Source organism: Uranotaenia lowii, chromosome 2 (assembly GCF_029784155.1).
Source record: "Uranotaenia lowii strain MFRU-FL chromosome 2, ASM2978415v1, whole genome shotgun sequence".
Lineage (NCBI taxonomy): Eukaryota > Metazoa > Arthropoda > Insecta > Diptera > Culicidae > Uranotaenia > Uranotaenia lowii.
In genome coordinates, this window is record NC_073692.1 from 168,124,083 (window position 1) to 168,147,194 (window position 23,112).

General features: G+C 36.6%; 2 protein-coding genes and 1 long non-coding RNA gene across 3 annotated transcripts; 1 reads left to right on the forward strand and 2 right to left on the reverse strand.

Moving 5' to 3' along the window:
* Positions 1 to 385: 385 nt before the first annotated feature.
* Positions 386 to 2,978, reverse strand: LOC129746915 (uncharacterized). The gene is made up of 5 exons (XR_008737409.1): positions 1,975 to 2,978; positions 1,728 to 1,902; positions 1,371 to 1,610; positions 553 to 626; positions 386 to 497 (listed from the first exon to the last, which is right to left on the reverse strand). It is a non-coding gene; the product is annotated as an uncharacterized LOC129746915 (long non-coding RNA).
* Positions 2,979 to 8,916: 5,938 nt separating this feature from the next.
* LOC129742070 (leukotriene A-4 hydrolase-like) lies at positions 8,917 to 17,976 on the forward strand. The gene is made up of 12 exons (XM_055733916.1): positions 8,917 to 9,079; positions 9,168 to 9,291; positions 9,345 to 9,499; positions 9,552 to 9,773; positions 11,750 to 11,897; positions 15,608 to 15,685; positions 15,769 to 15,884; positions 15,949 to 16,275; positions 16,360 to 16,511; positions 16,575 to 16,980; positions 17,040 to 17,371; positions 17,432 to 17,976. The coding sequence occupies exons 1-12, from the start codon at positions 9,056 to 9,058 to the stop codon at positions 17,901 to 17,903; spliced, it is 2,556 nt and encodes an 851-aa protein (XP_055589891.1). The 5' UTR covers positions 8,917 to 9,055; the 3' UTR covers positions 17,904 to 17,976.
* LOC129746913 (uncharacterized) lies at positions 17,933 to 18,869 on the reverse strand. The gene is made up of 4 exons (XM_055740849.1): positions 18,610 to 18,869; positions 18,472 to 18,536; positions 18,195 to 18,414; positions 17,933 to 18,129 (listed from the first exon to the last, which is right to left on the reverse strand). Exons 1-4 carry the CDS (start codon positions 18,667 to 18,669, stop codon positions 17,953 to 17,955), a joined length of 522 nt encoding a protein of 173 aa, XP_055596824.1. The 5' UTR covers positions 18,670 to 18,869; the 3' UTR covers positions 17,933 to 17,952.
* Positions 18,870 to 23,112: the final 4,243 nt, after the last annotated feature.

Below are 23,112 nucleotides of genomic sequence, written 5' to 3' on the forward strand. Positions count from 1 at the left end.
CAATAGCTTTATTTAACAGCATACAGTTTTCATATTAGACTTAAATTATCATGAATTCAAAAACTTCGAAAAATTATTTTTGATACGTTAACCTTCACACAAAATTTTTGAGGCCAGAAATAAGCAAAATTTTGCTCAAATTTGACCAGCTAAAAAGTTAGCAATGAAATTAGCAGTTTTTTTTACTAAAATTTAAGCAAAATAGTCAAAAAGTGTCCAGACTAAATTTTTATCAATTTTTCAGTAAATGGAATCATTTTGCTAAAATATTAGAATTTTTTTGCTTTATAATTGCTATAATTTGAGTAAAATATAAAATTTTATTATATTCAATTTATGGATTTTCTTTACCAAAAAAGGAAAAATAAAGATTTTGAGAATTGGCTCCAATTTTTAATTTTATTTTCAATTACGAAGGAATTTCTTTTTACTTCGGAAGCTTTTTCGCCGTCCATGAGTTCGAGATGACGAGATGATCGTTTGTAAACAATAAATTTCTGAAAAAAATGTGTTTATCAGTTTATGAAATAAATATGTTTGAAAAGCCATTACCATAAAGTTCAACTTTTAAAGCTACAACTGCTTTCTCATATTTTTTCCGAGCCTATCAGGACCATCACCAAAATCTGAAAAAAAACATAAATGATCAGGTTTCTTTCAAATCCTTTTTTATGTTTTGATGGAAATTATAATAGGCAGTCTCGGTTCAGTTCAAATTTAACAACAATTGTTATTACCTCATAGTTACTATTTTTTATCTATCAAACCGAGCACTGCTTTTATCATTTTGAAATATCCAAGTGTGTTGCTGTTTGTTAATTCTATTTGACAGTTTATAACTTCATTTTTATCATCGGCGATAGTTAAAGCAAAAACGTACAAGTTAAAGCCTATCGGAAATTTATATAATTATGATAGAAATTTGTTGATAATAGAATTACCTTTCGAAGTCACGGAGGTTGGTCGTCGAATTGGTCGCAATAGACATTTTCAGTTTGTCGTTTTATACTTTAAAATTAGGAAGTCAAATCTCACCTGCTTAAATTTACTAACGCCTATTTAAAAAAAATCGTATTTCTACGACTGGTTTCTACAATTCTATTTCCAATAATCCAAGATCAGTGAAGAAAATTAAAGTATACTAATCATTTACAATTTCGATAGCAGGATTGAAAATTGAATATGTACCTAACATAACATGATAAACAGTGAGATCTTATACTGCGAACTTGTGACATAACAAATGACCTTAATTTGGCGTAAGAGAAAACAATTTCCAAAATTCGAAGGCGATTTTCCCAGTTTATATTTCCCAGGGCAGCTTTTGATCACTTGCTAATCAACCAAAAAAAATATTGATAGTGACTCACCCAGCTTCCATCCCGTATCGCAGATCCACCAGCTTTAATAACCAAGGACCCTCTCTGGAACAGCCAGTCCAAAATTGGTTAACCTATGACTCGATGTCGGCTGTTGACAGGATTCGGTTCTAGAAGTTGCCCAAAATATGCATCTTGACCAGGTCCGGCAGGTTGCCATAACGATTCAGAATCCTTCTTTCAATCTCCGAAGAAGTTCTACGGACGGAAAAAAGGAATCAACTTTCAAACCTGAAACAAAATTCAAAATTAAACAGTTTTCTTTCAAATTCAATATTTGAATTCGATCGCTTCCAATTAGGGGAGACTTCTATCTGATACTAAGTTACACAATCACCTTACACTCACCGAGTAAAACATCTACCAATCTTTTTCTCCGATTAATTCCCGCACAGCCGGTGTTTCCATGGCGCAAGAACACGCTCGGCAAATCGGAATGAGAACAAGAAAAGGAAGAGTTCCCATACTTTTAACGTTCTTGTACTCCCGGAAGATTCTTTTTATTTCATTTTTGCTGGTATCTCTGAAAATATTAAAAAAAAAAAAGCAATGAATAATAAGATTCATAAATGTTATTATAACATAGTAAATTTACATCAAACTCACTATCGCTGTTCCGTTTTTATCCGCCGGAGCTATGATCAAATCCCCATGTTGAGCAAAAACACAGCCTCTGAATGATAGTCGACCAATTTGATCCGGAAAGTGTTAATTGAACTCCCACAATCTGGCGACACATCGGGAGAAGAGCCACTAACAATGGCCACGACCATTCTTCTTCCTGTGGTCAATTCGACTTGATGAATCTGTGAGAAACGGAACTCATCGAACCTGCCACAATTTGATCTGCATGCACGCACCGGAAACAAAAAACGAACACCTTTTCCGCTTCGAAATCAACGCCGACCGAATGCATTTGACCGGAAAAAAAAACAAAACAAAACACACCAACAAACCACGGTTTGAGCACGGACTAAAAGTTTGAGTCTATGCTACTAGAAATGCTGAAACTAGCAAATGGGTTTATTTTACTCAAGTTCAGCAAATTTCACGAAAATTGAGAAATTGCTAACTCAATAGTAAAATTTTTTAGATTTAACACCAGCTTCGCTGTTCGGCACAAACACCATTCTGAAGATTACCTGCGTAGCTTGATAAAAAAATGGGTCACCTTTCCCGACAGATACATCTTTATTAAACATGACACTTTTTCAGCTTTGGTGGCCAACTGTTATCGTGACGCTTCTCCACCTGATGGATTTCCGGATATTCAAGAGCAATTTAACAAAACGGACAGTTGCTGACACGAAATTTTCTTTTCTGTTTGTCTTATTTTCTTTTGTTTTGATTGTAAACCGAAAATTTTTCAGTCCTGTAATGTCAAACAAGCCTGTAAATTATGTGCTAACTTGAAAATAAATTACATCGACCTGTAAAACTACGGCAAGTATCATGCTCCTTTTTGTTACAGAGCGTTTGCTGTAAATTCAAATGATGTTTTATTTAATTTCCAAGAACTCCATTTAAAATTACTTGATTTTTGGATTCCATGCCGTTTTATTTTACAGGTAACCATTTTCAATGACACGTAATTGTCATTATTTTTTTCTGTGTGGTCACTACCATTGAGATCAGGGATTACCTTCCACTGGCAATCCAATGATAATGAATTTGAGCAGAGTGAGAGGTCAATTGCACTTGGTCTTGCAGGAGGTTTAGGTACTCGTGTTTTTTCACCCGTGTTCAAAATTGTTAAATTGAAACTGTCACAAATGTCATAAATAAGAGAAGAACGACTATCGTCAGTTTGTTCTCCCCAAACAGTTCCATGTGAATTGAAATCACCCAGGATCAACCTTGGCTCAGGAAGTACTGAGCAAAGGTCCTCTAGGTGACTTCGATCCACTGCAACTCTATGAGGCCAGTACAAACTGACAACACATAAGTCCTTACCTCTTATAGTTGTATGACATGCAACAGCTTCAATTCCTCCTGATAAAGGGAGGTGGATTCTATAAAAGGAGTGGCGCTTATTGATCCCTAAAAGCACCCCTCCATAAGAATCGTCGCGATCCAGACGGATAATGTTAAAATCGTGGAAAGAGATGTTTGATTGAGAAGAAAGCCATGTTTCAGAAAGGGCAAAAATATCGCAACTAGTTTCATAAAGAAGAAATTTGAACGGATCCAGTTTAGGGATAATACTACGACAATTCCACTGTAAAACAGTGATATCTCCGACCTCTCGGCGTAAATTAGCCATCGAGAGAGATAAACACTGAAAGAATGGGCCAAGTTTGCATCAACTGCTTTAAAAATGTCTTTACTATAGGGAGCATCGCTGAAACGATGTCTCTTATCGATTCAGATACGTTTAAAAACGATAATATTCCATTTAAGATGTCACTCAACTTAAAAATTCCCGATTGAATAGATGGATCAGTTGAGACTGCGGTAGGTTTTGGGGTTTTCGAACTCTCCGCTACTTCTGGTTTGTTCACGGGTACAAAATCCTGGCGGGACTGCTTTTTCTTTTCCTGAAGTAGATGGTTTCTGTCTACCGTTGATTGAGGAGTTAACTGTAGGTATTTTTTTTGGAATTTTGGGGATCTTTGAAGCTGGTTTAGAGCGTTTTCGGGATTTGGCTATAAAAACAATAGGATGATCTTCATCAGTCGTGTCAGTATCTCCATTGTCAACTGGCAGTACTGAAAAAATATTACTAGGCTGAGGCTGAGCCGGGGGAGAAGCGCTCTTCAAAATAGCGGCGTAAGAACGATTTGATCGTTCTTTCAAAGAGCGCCTCTCCTTATCCCAGCGACTCTTAAATGCCTCGCACACAGAGATATCATGAGGAGAGCCCCCGCAATAGATACATTTCTGCTCTAATGCTGAGCACGCTCCTTCCTCATGATTCTCTCCGCAACGAGAGCACCGTGCTTTGTTGCAACAATGGGACTCGGTATGGCCCAATTTGATGCACCTTTTGCAACTCATTGGGCGAGGCACAAAGAGTCGCACAGGAAGCCTCAACATTCCGTCAATCAAGACGTAGTGAGGGAGGGCGGTTCCCGCGAAGGTAACACGAAATGAGGCTGAAGGCGAATACCCTTTAACTCCATTTACGACGTTGGCAGTTTTAAGTTGACGACAATCCAAGATTTCGACCGAAGTCGAATCAAGGCCTTTAAACTTACCAACGCCCTTGGATTTAATGTAGTCTTCCTCCAGACTCATTTCTGTTATCACACCCTCGATCTCTACGTTACGAGACGGAATGAAAACATGGTACTCAAGCCGAAAGAAATTGCTGGCAACAATTTCATTGGCAGCTTTTCGATCAGCCACAACAACGCGCAACTTGTCTGGTCGCACCTTGGTTATGCTGGTCACGGAGGTCCACCTCGCCAGATCTCTGGTTATCTGAACCACGTTAAGTCGTTTTCCACCGGTTTTGGGCCGGATGAAAACCACCCAAGGCCCATTAAAAGTTGAACCATCTGTGTAGGTTCGGAGCCGGGTAGGTCTACTGTTAACTGTGGGTGATGCAAGATTATCATCCATCGGAGCATGGAAAGCATTTGAAGGACCAGCAACAGCTGAATCCTCCAAATGCTCCTCATCCTCGTAGGTGACACTTTCGTCATCCACAGTTAACGGGTGGGGCCCCCCGCCTTCGCTCATATTTTAAAACAGAGACACGAAGGCCTTCCGTGATAAAAATATGAGCGAAGCAAAACACGATCAAAATATAAAGGGAAAGAAGATAGAAAGTAGAAAAAGTTAAAATAGAGTAAAATAAACTTACAGGTTTTCAAGCACTTCTTAAAGATAAATTATTTTCAGTGTTTTTTCTTCTTTGTTGTAAACACAACAAAACCACGTGGTCCTCCGTTGATCGATATTGGCTTCGGCGATGACAACGGCAACAAATCTTTGGCGAGCCGTGCAATGCACCCGCTATCCGTTCACGGTAGACAAATTCGGATCCGCCGGATAAACACCCAAACGGTACACAAACCTTCTTCTTTGTTGTTGTTGTTGATCCAGTGATGATGATGTGGCTTTGTTTGGTGGCCACCCTTCGCTTAGTTGGGTTATATCAGCAGACACCAAACGATGGCCTTGACCAACCACGTGGTTTGGGAGAAACAATGCCTTCCTCGGTTGCCACTAATTGGATCAGCTCCAATGGTCCTTTGGGTAAACGGCAACAGCACGATAATCCGAACCCAATGGTTCGTCAGCAGGAATGCCCAAACGGCGCGAAAAAGTCCGGATGTGTCGGGCTGGAAACGCGACGCGTGAAAAACTAACCACACTTATTGCACTATTGTTTTGAAGAGCGGGTAAAAGTGCGACTGCACGCTACGACGTCAACGTTTCGAATGTTGAACTCTCTTTGTTGGACTGAAAACACTGAAGCGGAACAGCAACCAACGAACACGTCGCAAAATTTTGTCGCTCCGGAACAATTACCGGAAGACTATGAAGAACTTCATAATGAAATGCATGTTCACCGTGTCAGAGTAAAATTCTGTCCGTCATTGTCATCATATGGTGAGCGGCTTGGAATGTCCGGAAACTTCCGGATGTTGTTTGCTTCCCGTGGGAAGTAACATCCGGAAGTTTTCTTTGACCGGGAATGTCAAAACTTTCCACCGCTCTGTAATGGCAATGCAGTGTACCGGAACAGCAACCCCCTGGCAACTTGACGTTTCCCATACTAATCGCGTGTGCCAGTTTTTCTGGTTCTCTGGTTCTGTCAAAATCTCATTTTCACTCAACAAACATATCGAAAGGGTGGATAATGAAATGTTCGACAAATTAAGGTTTCAAACATATTTTTTATTGAAAAAAAAAGTTTTTAAAAACAATGATTAAGAATCACCTATTAAGCGGAAAATGAGTTGATATTTAAAGAAAAACACGATAATATGGTCAAAAAAGTCAGCGTGGTAAATGGCTTTTATTTATGAAATACACAAACAAATTTTAATTCAAAAATCTTGTAAATGTTTTCCCGCATAGTTTGGATATAGTTTTGGATTATTGATGTACGATTAAGGTAGTCTTTTTTCCATGGAATGGAATCGTTTGGACGCACTTTACGATACAGCGAACGGGTCGTTAAGTAGAGTAACCATTCATTTTTTTTGCTTTTTTCTACTCGTTCTAAAACGGTTTGATCATTCGTGTTATCTTTATCTAATGATCCTCTCATAAAAAGGTAACGATAGAGCATATCGTCACCCAATAATGAAAAGATTCAAACCCAATTTGGGGATTTGTTAATTTTATAAATTGCAATTGAATTTCCGCAAAAAATAAAAAAAAAGTTTAATGTACTCTTATTCATTTTATTTCACATACCTATAGTTTATTATTCCTCTAAAATGATTAATTAAAAAAAACAAACCTTCCGCGGATGTTTGCAGGAACAGCTTCCGGATGTTTCATCGCTGCAGCACTTACGAACTGCAGCCTGCTGCTGCATCACTGCCAAACCGGTCGGCGGGTAGTGATGCTTTTCCTTGCATTGGTTCTGCCTCCGGAAGAAAAAGTTTCTTCAGATTTTTCCTCCAGCTTGTGCCTGAGAATAAAAAAACAATTTCAGTTTTCCACAATGAATACAAAAACGTATTTTACTTACCCTCATATATCCTTCTTCGAAGCCTTCGTCTTCCGGTTCCAGTTTCGTAACTGGACGAGTCATAATAAAATTTGCCCGACCTGATCCGGGAGAAACTTTTTTTTACACAGTTTGACAACGCGTGTTGATGTGACAGCGAAGAAGTGTGTGCGTGTTGCTAAAATACTCAATTAATTCTGAAGACCATTAATTGTATCTTTCTTAAATAGTTCTCTATCATTTGATTGCGTTGCAAAATTAATCATTTTGTTCCTAAGAATATTCATCGTATCTTTCGGGAATAATATTTTATCCGTTCAAGCAAAGGCACATTTAGCCAAGATGCAATATCGAACGTTACTATTAATGTTATCAGAATAGAATGATACGGAAGATTCAGCGTACAGTATTGGCTCATGCGGGTTAATGCATGGTAAATTTTAAAAACAACATTTTATTCATTTCTAAACAATATTACCTTTGTTAGTTTTTTTCGAAGAGATTCTTTAGAATCATTAAGTTGCTTAGCGAAGGACTCCATCCGAAACACAATCAACACATAATTTCAACAACAAGTTTCGATGGTTAACTAAAGCATCTTGATCCAAAATGTTTTCGGCTAATCCTCTAAAAACATCCCGTGCATCATTTGAAACCTGTGTCAGAGTTCGATTCATTATGATATCATAATATAGTATACTAAGTTTATACTTTGATGATTTTGTTCTACAATTTTTACCTCCAACTCGGTTATTCTGCAGACCTTTAACACATCGGCATTAACTTCTAATCTGCCAATAAAACTATTGAAAAGTTCATTTCTGCAATCTTCACATTTGATGCTACTTACTATTTTTTTTTTGAATTAAACTTTCCGAAATTTTATCTGTACGTCACTTGTGCAAATGCAAAGCCATCACCTCAACTCGTTTCCGCTTTCATTCTCAGTGTTTACTATCTCAACATATTTGTTAAACTAATATTTCATAACATTCAGCTGGATAAAATTTTACCGTAATAAACTTAAGGAAATAGCGGAACTATTTCAAACCACGTTATGTTTAACGAAATAAACTCATAACTCTATCTGGTGACGCCTTGTAACAAAAACACAACGGATTCGCAAGGAATATTGAAAGATATTCCTTAAAATATTCCTTGACGGATTCGGATGAAAGATGGCCATTTTGTAATCTTTGCTATAAACAGAAATGTTATTAAGTTGGAACCGAGAATGGAACACAAATAGATTGAAATAAAATTACTTATTTCATTGACAACTATTATAAAATTTAATTATAAAGTTATTTATTTTTCTTTTTTGCATCACTTTTGATTATGTGCCCTTTTAAAATGGTATTTCGTCAGTTGAATTGCATCCACGGATGCCGAAACAAAATCAAGTGGTTTCAATGGAAAATGAACGTTGCCGCTGCTAGGGACGACCCAGGATACATGTAAACAAACGCGACTAGTGCGACATCTACCATTTTGAAGACGGCACAGCAAACTCGACTAAACTGTCAAGTTGCCAGGGGGTTGCGGAACAGCAACATCCGGGTACAACAAATTTTAATCATCCTTTAATTCCCTGAAAATCAGCTACCCTCGAAAAAAAGGATAAATCCGAGTTCGGCTGCCGAACTTAGTATTGAGTATGCCTATCAGAACTTAGTTTTGCTATTGCCCAGTCAAACTCAAAGTTGAGGGAAGCCACCGAAGAGCTGTTTTGAACCAAAACTACTTAATTTTGAGTTTAAAAAAAAGAGCGTGTGCTAAACTGAGCTTTGAGTAAAATTTCTTGACCGTGCAGCTACACGAAAAATTTCGCCGCACCCCATTTCTCGTTCGTAAAATTTTGTAAACAGGAGGACATGCGAACTGTCACCACAAAAGGGAAGTGCGTCATCGTGAATCGACCCATTAAAACGAAGAAGAAGTAAATCGACCCCATGGAAATGTGTTTTTAAGTCTCGTTTTTGAATTAAATTGTCCTAAGATGCTCATTTAGTTGATTATAACATTACCAGAGCGTAAAACAACCATGTCTGTTACGAAACGAGTCCAGGTAATTAGAAAATCTTAGATTATCTTACAAAAAATGTAGGCTAACATTTTTCGACATTGATTATGTAAACACCCGGTGTATTTTACAGCAATGGGCAACTTTCGCCAGAACCTGGCACATCTACGATTGTACTTGGCAAAATCCGTTTGAATCAGCTAGTCTGATAAGGAAGCATTTGATGGGCCTGCACAAACCTATATATCACCCAATGAGTACGGTTTAAATGAATGATAGATATGTTGGTACAAAAACTAAATCATTTCAGACGATTGCGGAGATCATGTAGTGGTCATTAATACTGCTGATATCGCCTTGCCTGGAGATGAATGGAAAAAACGGGCCTATTTCCATCACACGGGATATGCTGGAGGTGCCAGCTGGACTTTGGCTTGGCAGCTCCACGAAAAAGATCCAACCATGGTAAGTCATCAATGGAGGCGTAGAAAATCATTTAACACTTAATTATTTTTAGATTATGAAAAAAGCTGTTTACCGTTCCATGCATGGCAACCTTCAACGTCGTCACACCATGCAAAGACTCCATTTATTTGAGGATAATAATGTGCCACAAGAAATTTTGGAAAACATTACCAATCAAATAAGGCAACCTAGACAGGTTCCTGAACGATTGGATCATATGGATCCTAAATTAGTGAAGAGCTACCCAAAAATAATGGATTTCCCTAAAGATTATGTTCTACGATAAAATTATATATGTAGATGCGCTGGAATTCTGTATTGAGATAATGAGAAAACAAACATTTTCTTGACATAACCAAGGATTGTACTTGGAGGTTTTCATTCATTACATTACAAAATTTGTTAACAAACGTGATTCATAAATGCTAGTTTCCCCCATATCACCTCAAATCTAGAGTGATCTTCAAACTACCGGCTCCCAAACGGGTTTAACCGTTAGTCGTCATAAGGCTGCAAAAAAGAATGATATAGGGGAAACAGCCTTCATAAAACACATATGTTAATACTAGATTACATTATTTTAACGCTTTTAAGATATCATCCAAAATAGCTCGAGTCTCTGGAAACTTATCCTTACGTGGTGGTCCCTTGGATATGCCGGACCAAACCAAAGTTCTTTTAACGTCGCCCCTAGACTTAGCAATTTCGATTTCGAAAGCACCTTTTCTCGATTTTCCTTCACCGTTCAGTATCAAACTAAACGTGTATTGCGGCGCAAGTTCGCACAACTCTGCGTGAAGCTGAGTAGCCCGGCGCTTAAACACGTTTCATGATCTGCAGTGTTCAATGAAAATTGTCGGTCCTCCTTCAGCAGGCGATGTTTCTTGTTCGGTAGGGTTAGCTTTCGAATCTTTAGTCGGTTTTTTGCCAACGGTTGCCTGAACAATCGATAAATAATGCGGTTAATGCCTAGATATACTATTACATAGATTAATAAAATAAATACCGGGGCTTCACTGGTAGCAGCTCGTTTTCGACGAGATGCCATGTTTCAATTTAAGACGCTTTAAGCTTATTGAAATGCACAGAATGATTTAAACTGAAACGGTTTCCGCCCGTAAAATATTTATATAGGTAACCAAAGCAAATAAATTTTGAACCAGTTTTTGCTTTTTGGCGCCGTAAAACAGGGGTGCCATAAGAGAAAAAAGTTTTAGCACTGGTTTTAGTACATTTCTAGTGTAATATTTCAAAAGGGCGAAACTGCCAAATGTAAACAAATCGAGTAAACGGTCATTCCGAGTGTACGGGGTTACACCTTACCTAATAAACGCGATTTCATCTTAAAATCACTTGAAACTTTCAAAAAATTTAAAAAATTCAATTGGGCGCAACTTCCTATTGGTGCATTTTCGTTGGAACGTGGAGTTAAGCTTACACGCTCCTTTTTTAGACTCAAAATTAAGTAGTTCTGGTTCGAAACAGCACTTCAGTGGTGTAGTATCGACCCAAGACCACTCAGGAATTTCCTCGACTGCCTAGATTCTTCTAAAGCCTATGCCCACTTTCATATAAAACTTTTTAAAGTAGAACCAATTAATACCAACGAAATATATGTATAAGAAAGTTTATGTTACAACGATACTACATTTACTGTCTTTTTTTTGTTTTTAATTTCATCTTACTTGCGGTCTACCATTTCTAGCGTCTAAAGTGATTTCTTGTACTTAAGAATTTCTATACTCAAATTTAATAATGGCCCTTAAGGCGCCCGCACAATAGCACGTCGGTCGTTGCGTCGCGTCAGCTGTCAACGCCGTCGTTGCACGGAAAAAAATTGCATGGGTTTTTCAAATACAGGATCATGATATTTACTAATTTAGTATTTTCTACCAGAAATCTGGGCTAAAGTACTAAGACATAGTATTTTTACTATGTGAACTTTGACAGCTCATAGTAATTTCCTCGTGTCTAAATTACCATACGCATGATATTTAGATATTGCACTATTCGTGTTCTTGCAATTACTATGCGCATGGTCATCGTCTTTCGCGCGTGAAGTCCAGATTGTATCGACGACAGCCGGGCATGGCCTCAATGAGCCTTTAAACCGATACGCACCCGGAGCCGGACAACATGGTCGGAAAATATATGTTTTCAGGTAAGTGAGATTGTGTTCTTTTTTCACATTTTTTCATTCCTATATGTGTGCAAGATAGATTTACTGTTTTTTTTCTCAATTTGTTCAAGTGTCGGCGAATGCTGTTCTCGAGTTCCCCAACCGTGGGAACGTCCCTGGAAGGTGTAACCAGTAAAGATTTCGCCAATTGGCCAACGTTGGGGAACACTGGGATGAAGGATTCTAACATCTGCCGGGCCGTTGAATGCAGTCTTTCAGGTGAGTGAAATTGTGTTTTTGATTAATCAATCTACTGTTTATTGAATAAGCAACCTGAACAGTTTTTCTACAGAAAGGACCTTCTAGAACAAAAAGAACTGAGAAAGTATGTAGTTTCTGTAACTTACTTCTACGTAAAAGCAGTGATAAAAGTTTTCGATCTTCAAAATATGTACATTTTACGGTACCAGTATGTATAATTTTCTGAGCGTGTAGTTTGACTTGATTTTTTGTTATCCTTATAAGGATACTAGCAGACCCGGTAAACTTCGTCTTACCATTTGGCGTCCATTTTCTATTTTTCCTAGTTTTCTTTACATTTCCCTTCTTTCCCTTTACTCGAATAGTCCCGCTTAATTCTATCAAAATTAAACCAAAGAATTTAAACTCAACGGGTCTTTAAAAATCCAATTTTTGTAACTTGTTCAATGAATAACTATATGTTGATAATTTGTATGTTTCATTTGCTGTATTACATTCAGTAGATTTATTTCGTTTTGTTATATTGTTTTTAATATCGGGACAATTTTTGGAGTATTTGCCGAATATTTTGCTAAACGCAGCGCTTTCAGCTCCCAATTAGCTTTGGATGGTGTATTTTTTAGAACTGTAGAAATGAAACACATAAGAAAAGATTTTTTACTAACCATTTTCAAACAGCTTATTTTTCACTATCCTCATGCTTCGAAGCAGTTTGAATTAAAATCCATATTTTCATCAAAATCATTTCCAAAAAGTTTCACCTGATACTTAAGTTATAGACTTTTCACATTTCAACTTAAAGTGATTGGCATTAAATCTGGTGATTTTGTGTATTGCAAATTCCTTTTTTTTTATTCAAGCAAAAAATGCAAATTAATTCCTTTGAACTTTAACCCAATGAATCAAAGAAACGATTGGTTTTGAAAAGAGGAAAACATATGTTTAGATATATTCACCCGTTATTTTAAAGATTTTAATTGAAGCAGTTCTGATTTCAAAATTTCCTATATTATATTAGTTATGTTGACAAAAAGAAATATCGAAGTATACATTTGTCCCATTTATTGGGGCATGTGAAAACACATAGGTCTTTTTCAGATGCGTCAGTGAAAAGACTTTAAAAATAATTTAATACTTGTTCTTGTTTGTCTGTTTTATTAACTTTCATTGCTATATCCTAAGTTTTTCTCCGGAATAAATAAATGCATGGTACTTCAATTTCACTGAATGCTGTTCAACCAAAAGACCTTGATTTACAAAGACCTTTATAATAATTTTGAATATCAGCTTCAGATTCAACACTCGGGATATCCTTTCTGGCCATTTTGAAGATAAAATTCTTAAATTGTAGATGTTTCATAGCTAAATGGCGCGTTTTCACTTATTCCACCTAAGAAATTACAGGAATCAATAATATTTTGAACACTTTCAGGTCATATTAAAAGTTCATCATAAAAATCTGCTGCCCCTGGAATATCAATCACAAAAAAACTTTTCAACAAAAAAGTGAATCAAAAGTATCTTCTATATAGCCAAAATATGTAAAACAAAAACACACTTTTCATGTTAAGTTTGTACTTGATTGTGTGTAAACGAACAGTAAACGTGTAAAAAGTTTTTTGGTGAATGATTTTAAAAAAGAGTTAAGTTTATCAAATCTGAATTTATTTTTGGGCCCAACAATTTTTAGATGAAGAAATTATGTATGCATTTTTTGTAAAAGTTGGTAGTTTGCACTTGCTCTAGTCTACTTTCTTAATTGAAAATTCTTCCGGAAAATGCATATCCTCACTTTTTGTTATTAAAAAGTAAATTATTTTATTGATAACTTCAATTTAAGTTTGCAAAAAATCAAATAGTTCATTCGACCTTTTCAAACTTCAATCCAATCTAATCTATTTCAAAGAATAGACTCTTGTTGAGAGGACGAATGACCAAGTTGGTTAAAATCCTCTATAAATAAACAAAATAGAATAAAATAGACTCTTGTTCAGTTAATGTGTCTAGCGTTCTAGGCGTATTGGTTTATACGAAATGGAATGTAAAGCTTTCCAATTTCTTATTTTCAAACGTCCGCAAAGTGGCATAACATTATTTCATATTTATCTTTACCAAGTTCATATTTTTTGGACAACAATTTACTACTTACATTAATACGAATTAAAAATGGTTTTGATATTTGAAATCATTTATATGGTTTTGATTCGATCGATGAAATATCAATCCGTGTCACATCTAGGCGTCATTTATTACCATGTGATGTGTACAAATAAGCAAGAAAAGAAACACATCTAGGTTGCACATCGCACGTGCATTGCCCACGTGCATAAGAAATATATAGGTACTTGGTTGAGAAATAGGCGCCTAATTTTGAAATTTTCCAGCGATCAATGAACAGTATGCTTTGGTTACTATTATCTTGCAACGACGTTTGCTAGCGACGCCTCGCCCATGCAGACGAAAAACAAACCCTCGAAGAAAAGAAAATCTCTAATAATGGATGCCCGACTTTTCAATTTCAGATTTTGGCAAAACAAATATTATATGTTTTATTCGATCAGCAATATGTCAACCTGAGTCACATCTAGGCGTCATTCATAACCATGTGAGCTAGGAATCAAGAACAAAAAAAATCACCTCAAGGCATCATATCGCCACCACTTGCATTGAAAATATGCTTGGTTGAGAAATACGCGCCAAAATATTCTCACTGATCAGTATGCTATGCCATGGTTACTATCTTCTAACGACGTCAGGTCGCGACGCCTCGACCTTGGAGACGAAAAACAAACCGCCCAAAGGAAAAAAAAAATGTCGAAAAAATGGAAGCCATGACTTTCATTTCATTCAAAAAACTACAAATTTAATTATTACGGACAATTGATGCGACTTTGTGTTGTTTTTATTCGATATAAACCGATTCGCATGGCTACAGAATATTCTAAAAATAATTTCATTCTAATCGTTTGGGTCATTTCGGAGGAGTAGTACTACAAACACCGTTACAAGAGAATTTTATATAATAGATATAAACTGAGTTTTGAGATAAATTTCTCGACCGTGCAGCTACACGAAAAATTTCGCCGCACCCCACTTCTCGTTCGTAAAATTCTGTAAACAGGACGTGCGAACTGTCACCACAAAAGGGAACTACGTCATCGTGAATCCATCACTGGAAAGTTAACTTGGTAACTGGCAAGTCTCTGCAAGTTAGTTATTTGTGTGCTGTGTTCGTGTAAGGTGGTGCCGGAATTTTGCCAAGGTGTCGAAGCGCAGGTTAGTTGAAATAAAATAACACTATTTATTATAGTTCATTTTGAAAAAGACGTTTTATATTGCTAAATTTTTAGATATGATTGCGTTTTACGTTTTGTCTCGATCACACTGTAGATTACAATATTAGGGAGATGTAACTTACACCTTCATGGTTAACCAAAAATGTAACAGGTGATGAGATCATTGCCTTATACGATTTAACTATAGTAATCGGTGTGTAAATCGGAGGTTATCAGATCTCAGCATGTTAAATAATTATCTAAATGCTTAAACTCCATGCAATTCTTATAGAAAATATTCAGTTTCCCTATACACAATATAAACCATAGATAGATTTATCTGCCCTATCAGTTTCGATTGTTTGACCATGTTATCTGAAATGGTAACTATGTGATGATAAGTCTGTGGTTTATGTGGAAGGAATAATATACCATTGTTATTAATTTTTCTAGATCCATTCACTAGCAGTTCAATCATCAGCCTCAAGATGCGCTTAAGTCCGACCGACCCCAGCTCTTACTCGAATGCCCGTAAGTGTTATTTTATTAGAGAGACCTATATCTGGTTAAACCAGGCTTGGTAAAGTACTTATACACTTTTAATCACTTTTTAGATGAGCTGGTCATCCATCACGTAGACCTTCATTGGTCAGTGAATTTCGAAAAATCAACTATTTCTGGAATTTCAACCTTGCATTTCAAAACCTTGAAGGACGATGTTGAAGAAATTGTATGCTTAATTGTAGTATGTAACTGTTGTAAAAATATCTAATTCGGTATATTATTTTTTACAGTTTTTGGACGCAAGCGAATTAAGTATTGCTTCTGTTTCCCTCAAGGCTCCTGCTGGCGATATACCCCTTAATTGGGATGTTGGCAAGCATTTGGAAAACTTGGGATCCAAAATAACTATCTATCTGCCCACAAAAACAACGGGGGTATTCAACGTGGCTATCGAGTATGAAACCAACCCGGAAGCAAGTGCCCTACAATGGCTAACAGCGGAACAAACTTGTGGTAAAAAACATCCGTTTTTGTTTAGTCAGTGCCAAGCTATCCATGCGCGATCCATTCTACCATGCCAGGATACACCGGCTGTTAAATTTACCTACAATGCTACAGTAAGTTTTGCATGATCTTTTGAATGGGTTTATTTGCTTAATTTGACTTTATAATAATTTTGATATTTGATTTAACTGATATAGTTACACCATCCGGAGTCTGTAGTGGGCCTAATGAGTGCTATCAGAAACAAATCAGAGCCTGGTGTATCATATTTTGAGCAAAAAATTCCCATTCCTAGTTACTTGCTGGCGATTGTGGTAGGATCTCTAGTTGAAAAGCCTATAGGTCCCATGTAAGTCTAGATATAAGCGCTATTATGTACATAAAATAAATTTTTTAACCGTGTTATTATTAGTTCCAGCGTATGGGCAGAAAAAGAGCAAGTTAATGAAGCTGCCGAGGAATTTTCTCAAACGGCTGACTTCATTGCCAAGGCGGAAGAAATCTGCGGACCATACGTGTGGGGTCGCTATGATCTACTCGTAATGCCACCAAGTTTTCCCTTCGGAGGAATGGAAAATCCTTGTCTTACTTTCGTTACTCCGACCTTACTAGCGGGAGACAAATCGTTGGCCACTGTCGTGGCGCACGAGATTTCCCACAGTTGGACCGGCAATTTGGTAACGAACAAAAACTTTGAGCATTTCTGGCTCAATGAAGGCTTTACAGTTTTCGTAGAGGGGAAAATCGTGGGTCGACTGTCGGGAAATGCAGCTCGCGATTTTCATGCTCTGCATGGCATGAGTGAGCTAACTGATTGTGTGAGTATTATTTTTTCTATGTTAAAATAGTAATTCGCAAAGCAATTTTATTCTTGCAGATAAAAACACAACTAGCATCTACACCAGAACTCACGAAACTAGTTGTTGATTTGAGTGAATGCTGTCCGGATGATGCTTTCTCCACTGTGCCTTACATCAAGGGATCAACATTCCTACGCTATTTGGAAGATTTGTTAGGGGGTCCCGAAAAGTTTGAACCCTTTTTCCAATCATATTTGAACCAATTTAAGTTCAAATCTATTTTGACCAACGATTTTAAGAAGGCTTTATACGAATGGTTTCGTCAGGATCCAACGAATGAGGTACTTTTAGAACGTATCGATTGGGACAAGTGGCTATTCGGCGAGGGACTTCCACCAGTTATTCCTGAGTATAACTCATGTTAAAATATATTTTTTTTATTTATTGATAATGTTATGCTTGTTTGCAGATACGACCGTTCGTTGTTGGATGCTTGCAAAAGACATGCCACTCTGTGGGCAGAGAATGATCTTGATACCATAAAATCGTCAACTATACTATCAGAACCGCTTAGCAGTATTCAAATAATTGAATTTTTGGCACAAATTCTGGAGAGAAAGGTCATCAAAGATTTAAACAGAGACAAGGTGTCACTGCTGGATCAGACATATAAAATTCATGACACCAAGAATGCAGAAATACGTTTTCGTTTTGTACGACTCTGCATTCGTGCAAGGCTCATGGACAAGATGGATGAAATTTTAGCTTTCGCCAATAGCAATTTCCGTATGAAATTCGTTCGACCCGTTTACAAAGAACTTGGTTCCTGGCCAGAAGCAAAGCAGATAGCCATTGACAACTACAACAAAGTCAAGAACCAAATGATGTCCGTTTGTGCCTACACCGTTTCCAAGGATTTGGGAATTGAGGCATGCAAATGAGCTTTGTATTCATTGTCAAACTTTGCATTTCGTTATTCATCAATAAAAACTATACAAGAATTGATTTTCTATACGTAGTTGGATTAATAGTATGGTGGTTTGGTTGCGGTCTCACAGGTTCTGCAAAACTCATTTGTAAATGTTCTGCATTATCTCCAGAACGCCAATCCAGAAAAAGGAGTGTTGCTCCTATTGCTAACAGAATGGCACCGATAATGGTTAGTGGCTGAAAATTCATTTAAAATTGGTAGTCATCGATATCTTCGTGTATGTTTTGTGTGTTTTTCCTACCTCTGGGACGAAGTCGATGGCATATTTTTTGTTACATGAAGTCGTCATCAAGATGGAAGCAATCAGAAGTACCAAAAATACAATATAAGCGAATGTTATCTCTACCATATTCTGCACTTTCAAGCCTTCGTCGCTTTTGATCAAATTCAAGGCATACATCGTATAGGAGAAAAAAGATAGTAAGGCACTTATTGTCGTAGAACTTATGTAGAACATTGACCTAAAAAAAATTGTCTCTTTACATGATTTTCTATTTTTTGTAAAATAAATTCCTCACCAAAATGAAGAATCAGTACAATCTCCAGCAACAATAAAAATCAGGCCCCCGACAATCATACAAATCTGCATGACAGAGAAAAAACAAGTGGTTCAGTTTTCAAATGTTTCGCGTACGTATTTCACGAAATATTCCTACCAAAGAAATCAGCTTTGAAATGCCTGCTGAGGATAATATAAATTCGGCTCCACTTAACATACTTAGGTTATTCTGAAACACTTATTGAAACAAGATTACAATTGAAAATCAAGTGCTATTTTCGATAATATTTTTTCGCAGGAAACGAACCGGATGTAAGGAAGGCTCGACGGAAACAACCAACATTCAATTAAAATTCACATTGTGATTGCTAGGAGTAATACAGTGCGTTCTCCTTATCACTTGTATCTATTTCAGTGAAGATAAGAATCGGTCAACTACTTTAATAGTGAGTAGGGCTTCTTTCCTATTACAAACAAAGAGTTGACTTGCCCAATGAAAAGTTTTTCATAAACGTGGGTTGAAAGTAGTTTAAATTAATTCGATTTTACTAACATTCCAAGTAGGAGTTCACTCTCTGCTTTCGAGACGATCAGTCGCACTTTCAGAAGATTGCTTGGTTTAAATTGAAAAGGCAACTGTTTTTTCTCTATTGGACACTGAAAACCTGCGAGGATGACTATATTAGTATATTACATGTTTTTACGGGCTACACGAGGCCACACACTTCCCGAGAACACGTTCGTTATTGGAAAGTCTTCTTCTTCTTCTTCGTTTTAACACCAGAAAGTCGGTAGAGGAGTATGCGGAAATGGTGGAAGCAGGCTACAACGTAAAGCAAAAACAATGGTAAAGCTTAGTTCTTTTAGAATTGGGACACTTTCTTTTCCTGATATGTAGCTCATTTCCTATAATCGGAAATTCAAAATTATAACAGTATTTTGTTGTTTCGTCTGGCATCGCTTGTCAAGTACAGTCGCGTGTAATGTTGCTCGATCATCGCGAATTAAAAGTGCGAGACTTGTCCAATAAATCCGGGTGTTTATGCCGTTCGGACAGTAAAAACGGTGTTTTGTGCCGTGCAATTCGTTTTCCAGCCAAAGGCAAGCGAAAATTAAACACCCCAGCTCACCAAAGGGGTGCCATTATCGATCACCACGAGGCCGCCGCCATTGTTTGACCAACCAAGTTCCTCATCATCATCGTTTCCATAATCATAATCAATCTGGTCGTTCTCGCACGAGCCAAGTCGAGGCGTGGCAGCCATCCTCGAGGAAGGATCACGTGGTTTGGGCCATCGCTGAAGGAGTCGTTCTGTATGTATGTATGTATGAGAACCCACCAGTGGCTGATAGGTCTTTCGACCCGAATCGGTACGTGTAGTCTCGATCGCATATTCAAATATTGTTCATGCTTAACCTTCCCATGCCGTTCGGGTCAATATGACCCGAAGCGCACATTTAAAATCTCTTTATCATCATTCCAATATACTGAAGAACTTGGAATTTTGACAGACCAAGTATGTTCTATGAAAATAATGATCAAGTTAACGTCAAAAAATTGAAATTTGAGTTTTAAAAATCTGTTCATTGGGAAATGAAATACAGCTAAGCAAAGCAAAAATTGGATATCGTTTTTTTTAAGTTGGATTTTTTTCAACCGGAAAATCTGAGATTGCGGTCAAAACTTTCATTAGACCCCAACATATCTATACACTGTCGGATAGATGGATTCTTGACGATTTCAAACATCAATTAAAAACTTAAATACAGAAAAGCTGTCAAAAGTTATGAGCATTTTAAAAATAAAATTGATTTTTCGGACTTTTTACTTTCTGAACCAATTTCTGATAACTTGGTAATACATATCGACTTTATTTTAAAATTTTGAGTAATAAGAACAAATTACCTACACAATGAATATAATATCATCAAAATCGGTTAACATTTACAGCCAGGAGAACGAAATCAAACTACAACTCAAATTTCCCCGAAACGGATATTTTGCGAACGGCATGGGAAGGTTAACTCATCAACAATATTTTTAACACAACCAAGGGGTCCTTTGGGATAGGTTTGACTCATCACACTCCGAAACAAATAAAGAATCCTGAATAGGTACCTAAGTAACCTTCTCATGATTCTAAATTAGCCGAGATACTCCGGCTGGTTTGAACCCACAATCCATTGTATATCAGTCTTTTGATCGAATGATTACCTATCCAACCCCCCACAATTACCATTTAACCCTCATCCGCATTAGATTTCATTACCCTAATCAGCACTAGGAGTGTCAATTTGACACTCCAAGCTAAAATCGTCATAACTCTTTTTATATCTAACCGATTACAATGAAACTTATATCACTAAAAACCTTGTAATGTCAGTAAAATATGTTTAGAACATTATATATAGCTAAAGCTTCTAGTTTTCTCGTTATTCAGCATGAAAGAAAAAAAAATCCGAAAAAACATGCCTCAGGAAAACTGCTGTAGTTCATATATTACACGTCCAAAAAAATATTTGCCTGATACATATGAAAGCTGAAGTTAATGTCTACATCATGGAACAAAGAAATATTTTTTTAAATTTTTTTTAATGAAATGGTCACAAAAAGTTAAAAAAAAGTGGTCTGAAAAACCTACTTTTCATTCGATTGCTAGTAAATACTGTTTGAGCGATGGTAGAGTTTTTTAAAAAATATGACTACAAACTTTATTAAAATTCTAACATTTTGCTGTCTTTAGATTTTCGATACAACAAAAAATGAATTTACTGGAATTTTTCAAAGTTGACTACTTTGCGCGATTTTTTCACTAATTGAAATTTAATCTGTTTTTGTGGTCCACCGTCAGGTTGTACCCGGATTTTCAGTGCTTTCTCGCCGTTTGAAGCAATCAAAACTATATCCATTGAAAAGGGAATTTAATCTACAATCTAGAGAGGTGCAACAAATCACGCTGTGAGATTTCACAAAAATATAAAAATTATATACGTAAAATCATTCCTGAATTTCTAGAACTACAAGCAGCGCGTCCAGCAAAACGTGTTTGTTTGCTCTCCGAGTAGGTACGGTGGGTGGTGATTCGGGCAGAGAGCCAAGCCGACAGACGAAATAATGATGCGTGTCGTACGTTTCTTGGTTGGAAATTTTCTATTGACAGTAGTTCACGTTTGCTAGTCACGACACGCTATATATAATGTTCTAAACATATTTTACTGATATTACAAGGTTTCTATTGATATAAGTTTTATATGAAGTTCATAATAATTCAAACGACTTGAATGGATTTTATTTTTGGAGTGTCAAAATGGCACTCTAAGTCGGAAAAGGGAGTTTTTTTTGTCCAGGCTTCCAGGGTTCGTCCATAAATAAAGTAAAGATGCAAAATTAAAGAATTTTTCAATTCATTTAGGGTCCCCGAAGAAATTTTTGTTTTTTGAAGCTTCTGAAAAAAGTTACAAGCATTCAAACTTGAAATAGTGTCAAAATGACACTCTAATGCGGATGAGGGTTAATAGAGTTAGACTATTTTGAATTTGTAATCATTGAAAAAGATCGATTATATATGAGGCCCTTGGAGCCAAAGGGGTATAAGTGACAAAATGGAAAAAATCGAGATAACCATCTAGAACGAATCCTTGACTGTCAATCATCATATGCTATTTTAATCATAATTTTATTTCACTATTTTATTATGTTTAGATCTCGTTGAAAAAATCCTGCTTACTGAAATTTCCTTTTTGTTTGGAGCCAAAGGGGTATAAGTGCTGCACTTATACCCCTTTGCCTCCAAAGTCCATTAAACTGATGTACTTATACCCCTTTGCCACCAACCCTTACTTGATTTCATGAAAGTAATGTTTTTTCATCGGGACCAAAAATTTTTAAAATAAATGTAATTCACTTTTCTTTTGAATAGCTGATGATGTTTGAAAATTTACCATCAACTGTGATTCATCTGATTGCATTTAGTGATAATCCTAGTAGAAAATAAAATTAATATATTTAATTATTTTTTCTATTTCAATAACAAATTAGCGGATCAAAAATTCCTGATTTCTGGATATATGGAGTGTGTCACGGATTAAAGGCTTATAAAGTACAAAAAAATGTATTTGTACGAGATAATTGGGTTAATATTGAAGCGCCTATCGTTACTTTACTGTAAAAAACCAACTCAGAGTGATCGCAAGTCCCATTCCAATACCCAATTGATTAGGCAAAGACGTACAAAACACGTGGTGATTGGAATTTAGTGGAAAATACCTTTCACAAATTATTATAAATTAATCCTGGGGAAAAAAACGTTGTTTGGAGAGATTTACTAGAAGTTGCCAAGACCAGGTCGATCTTCAGCCATGAAATCTCTTAACCTACTGTACCAGAGTATATTTCACATCAAAACAACAAAAAATATATTCATATGAAAACTAATTGACTCTTGCAGCAATGAATATTTATGGTTTCTTACCCATATCAACAAGATAAAAAAACATGGATGTGAAAATTTGTTGGTGGCAAAGGGGTATAAGTGAATTTATTTGGTGGCAAAGGGGTATAAGTGCATGTGTTTGGAGCCAAAGGGGTATAAGTACCAAATTTAAAAAATATGTGTCGCCTCAATAAACGTCAAATTAACGTTGTTTTTTGGGAAAATCT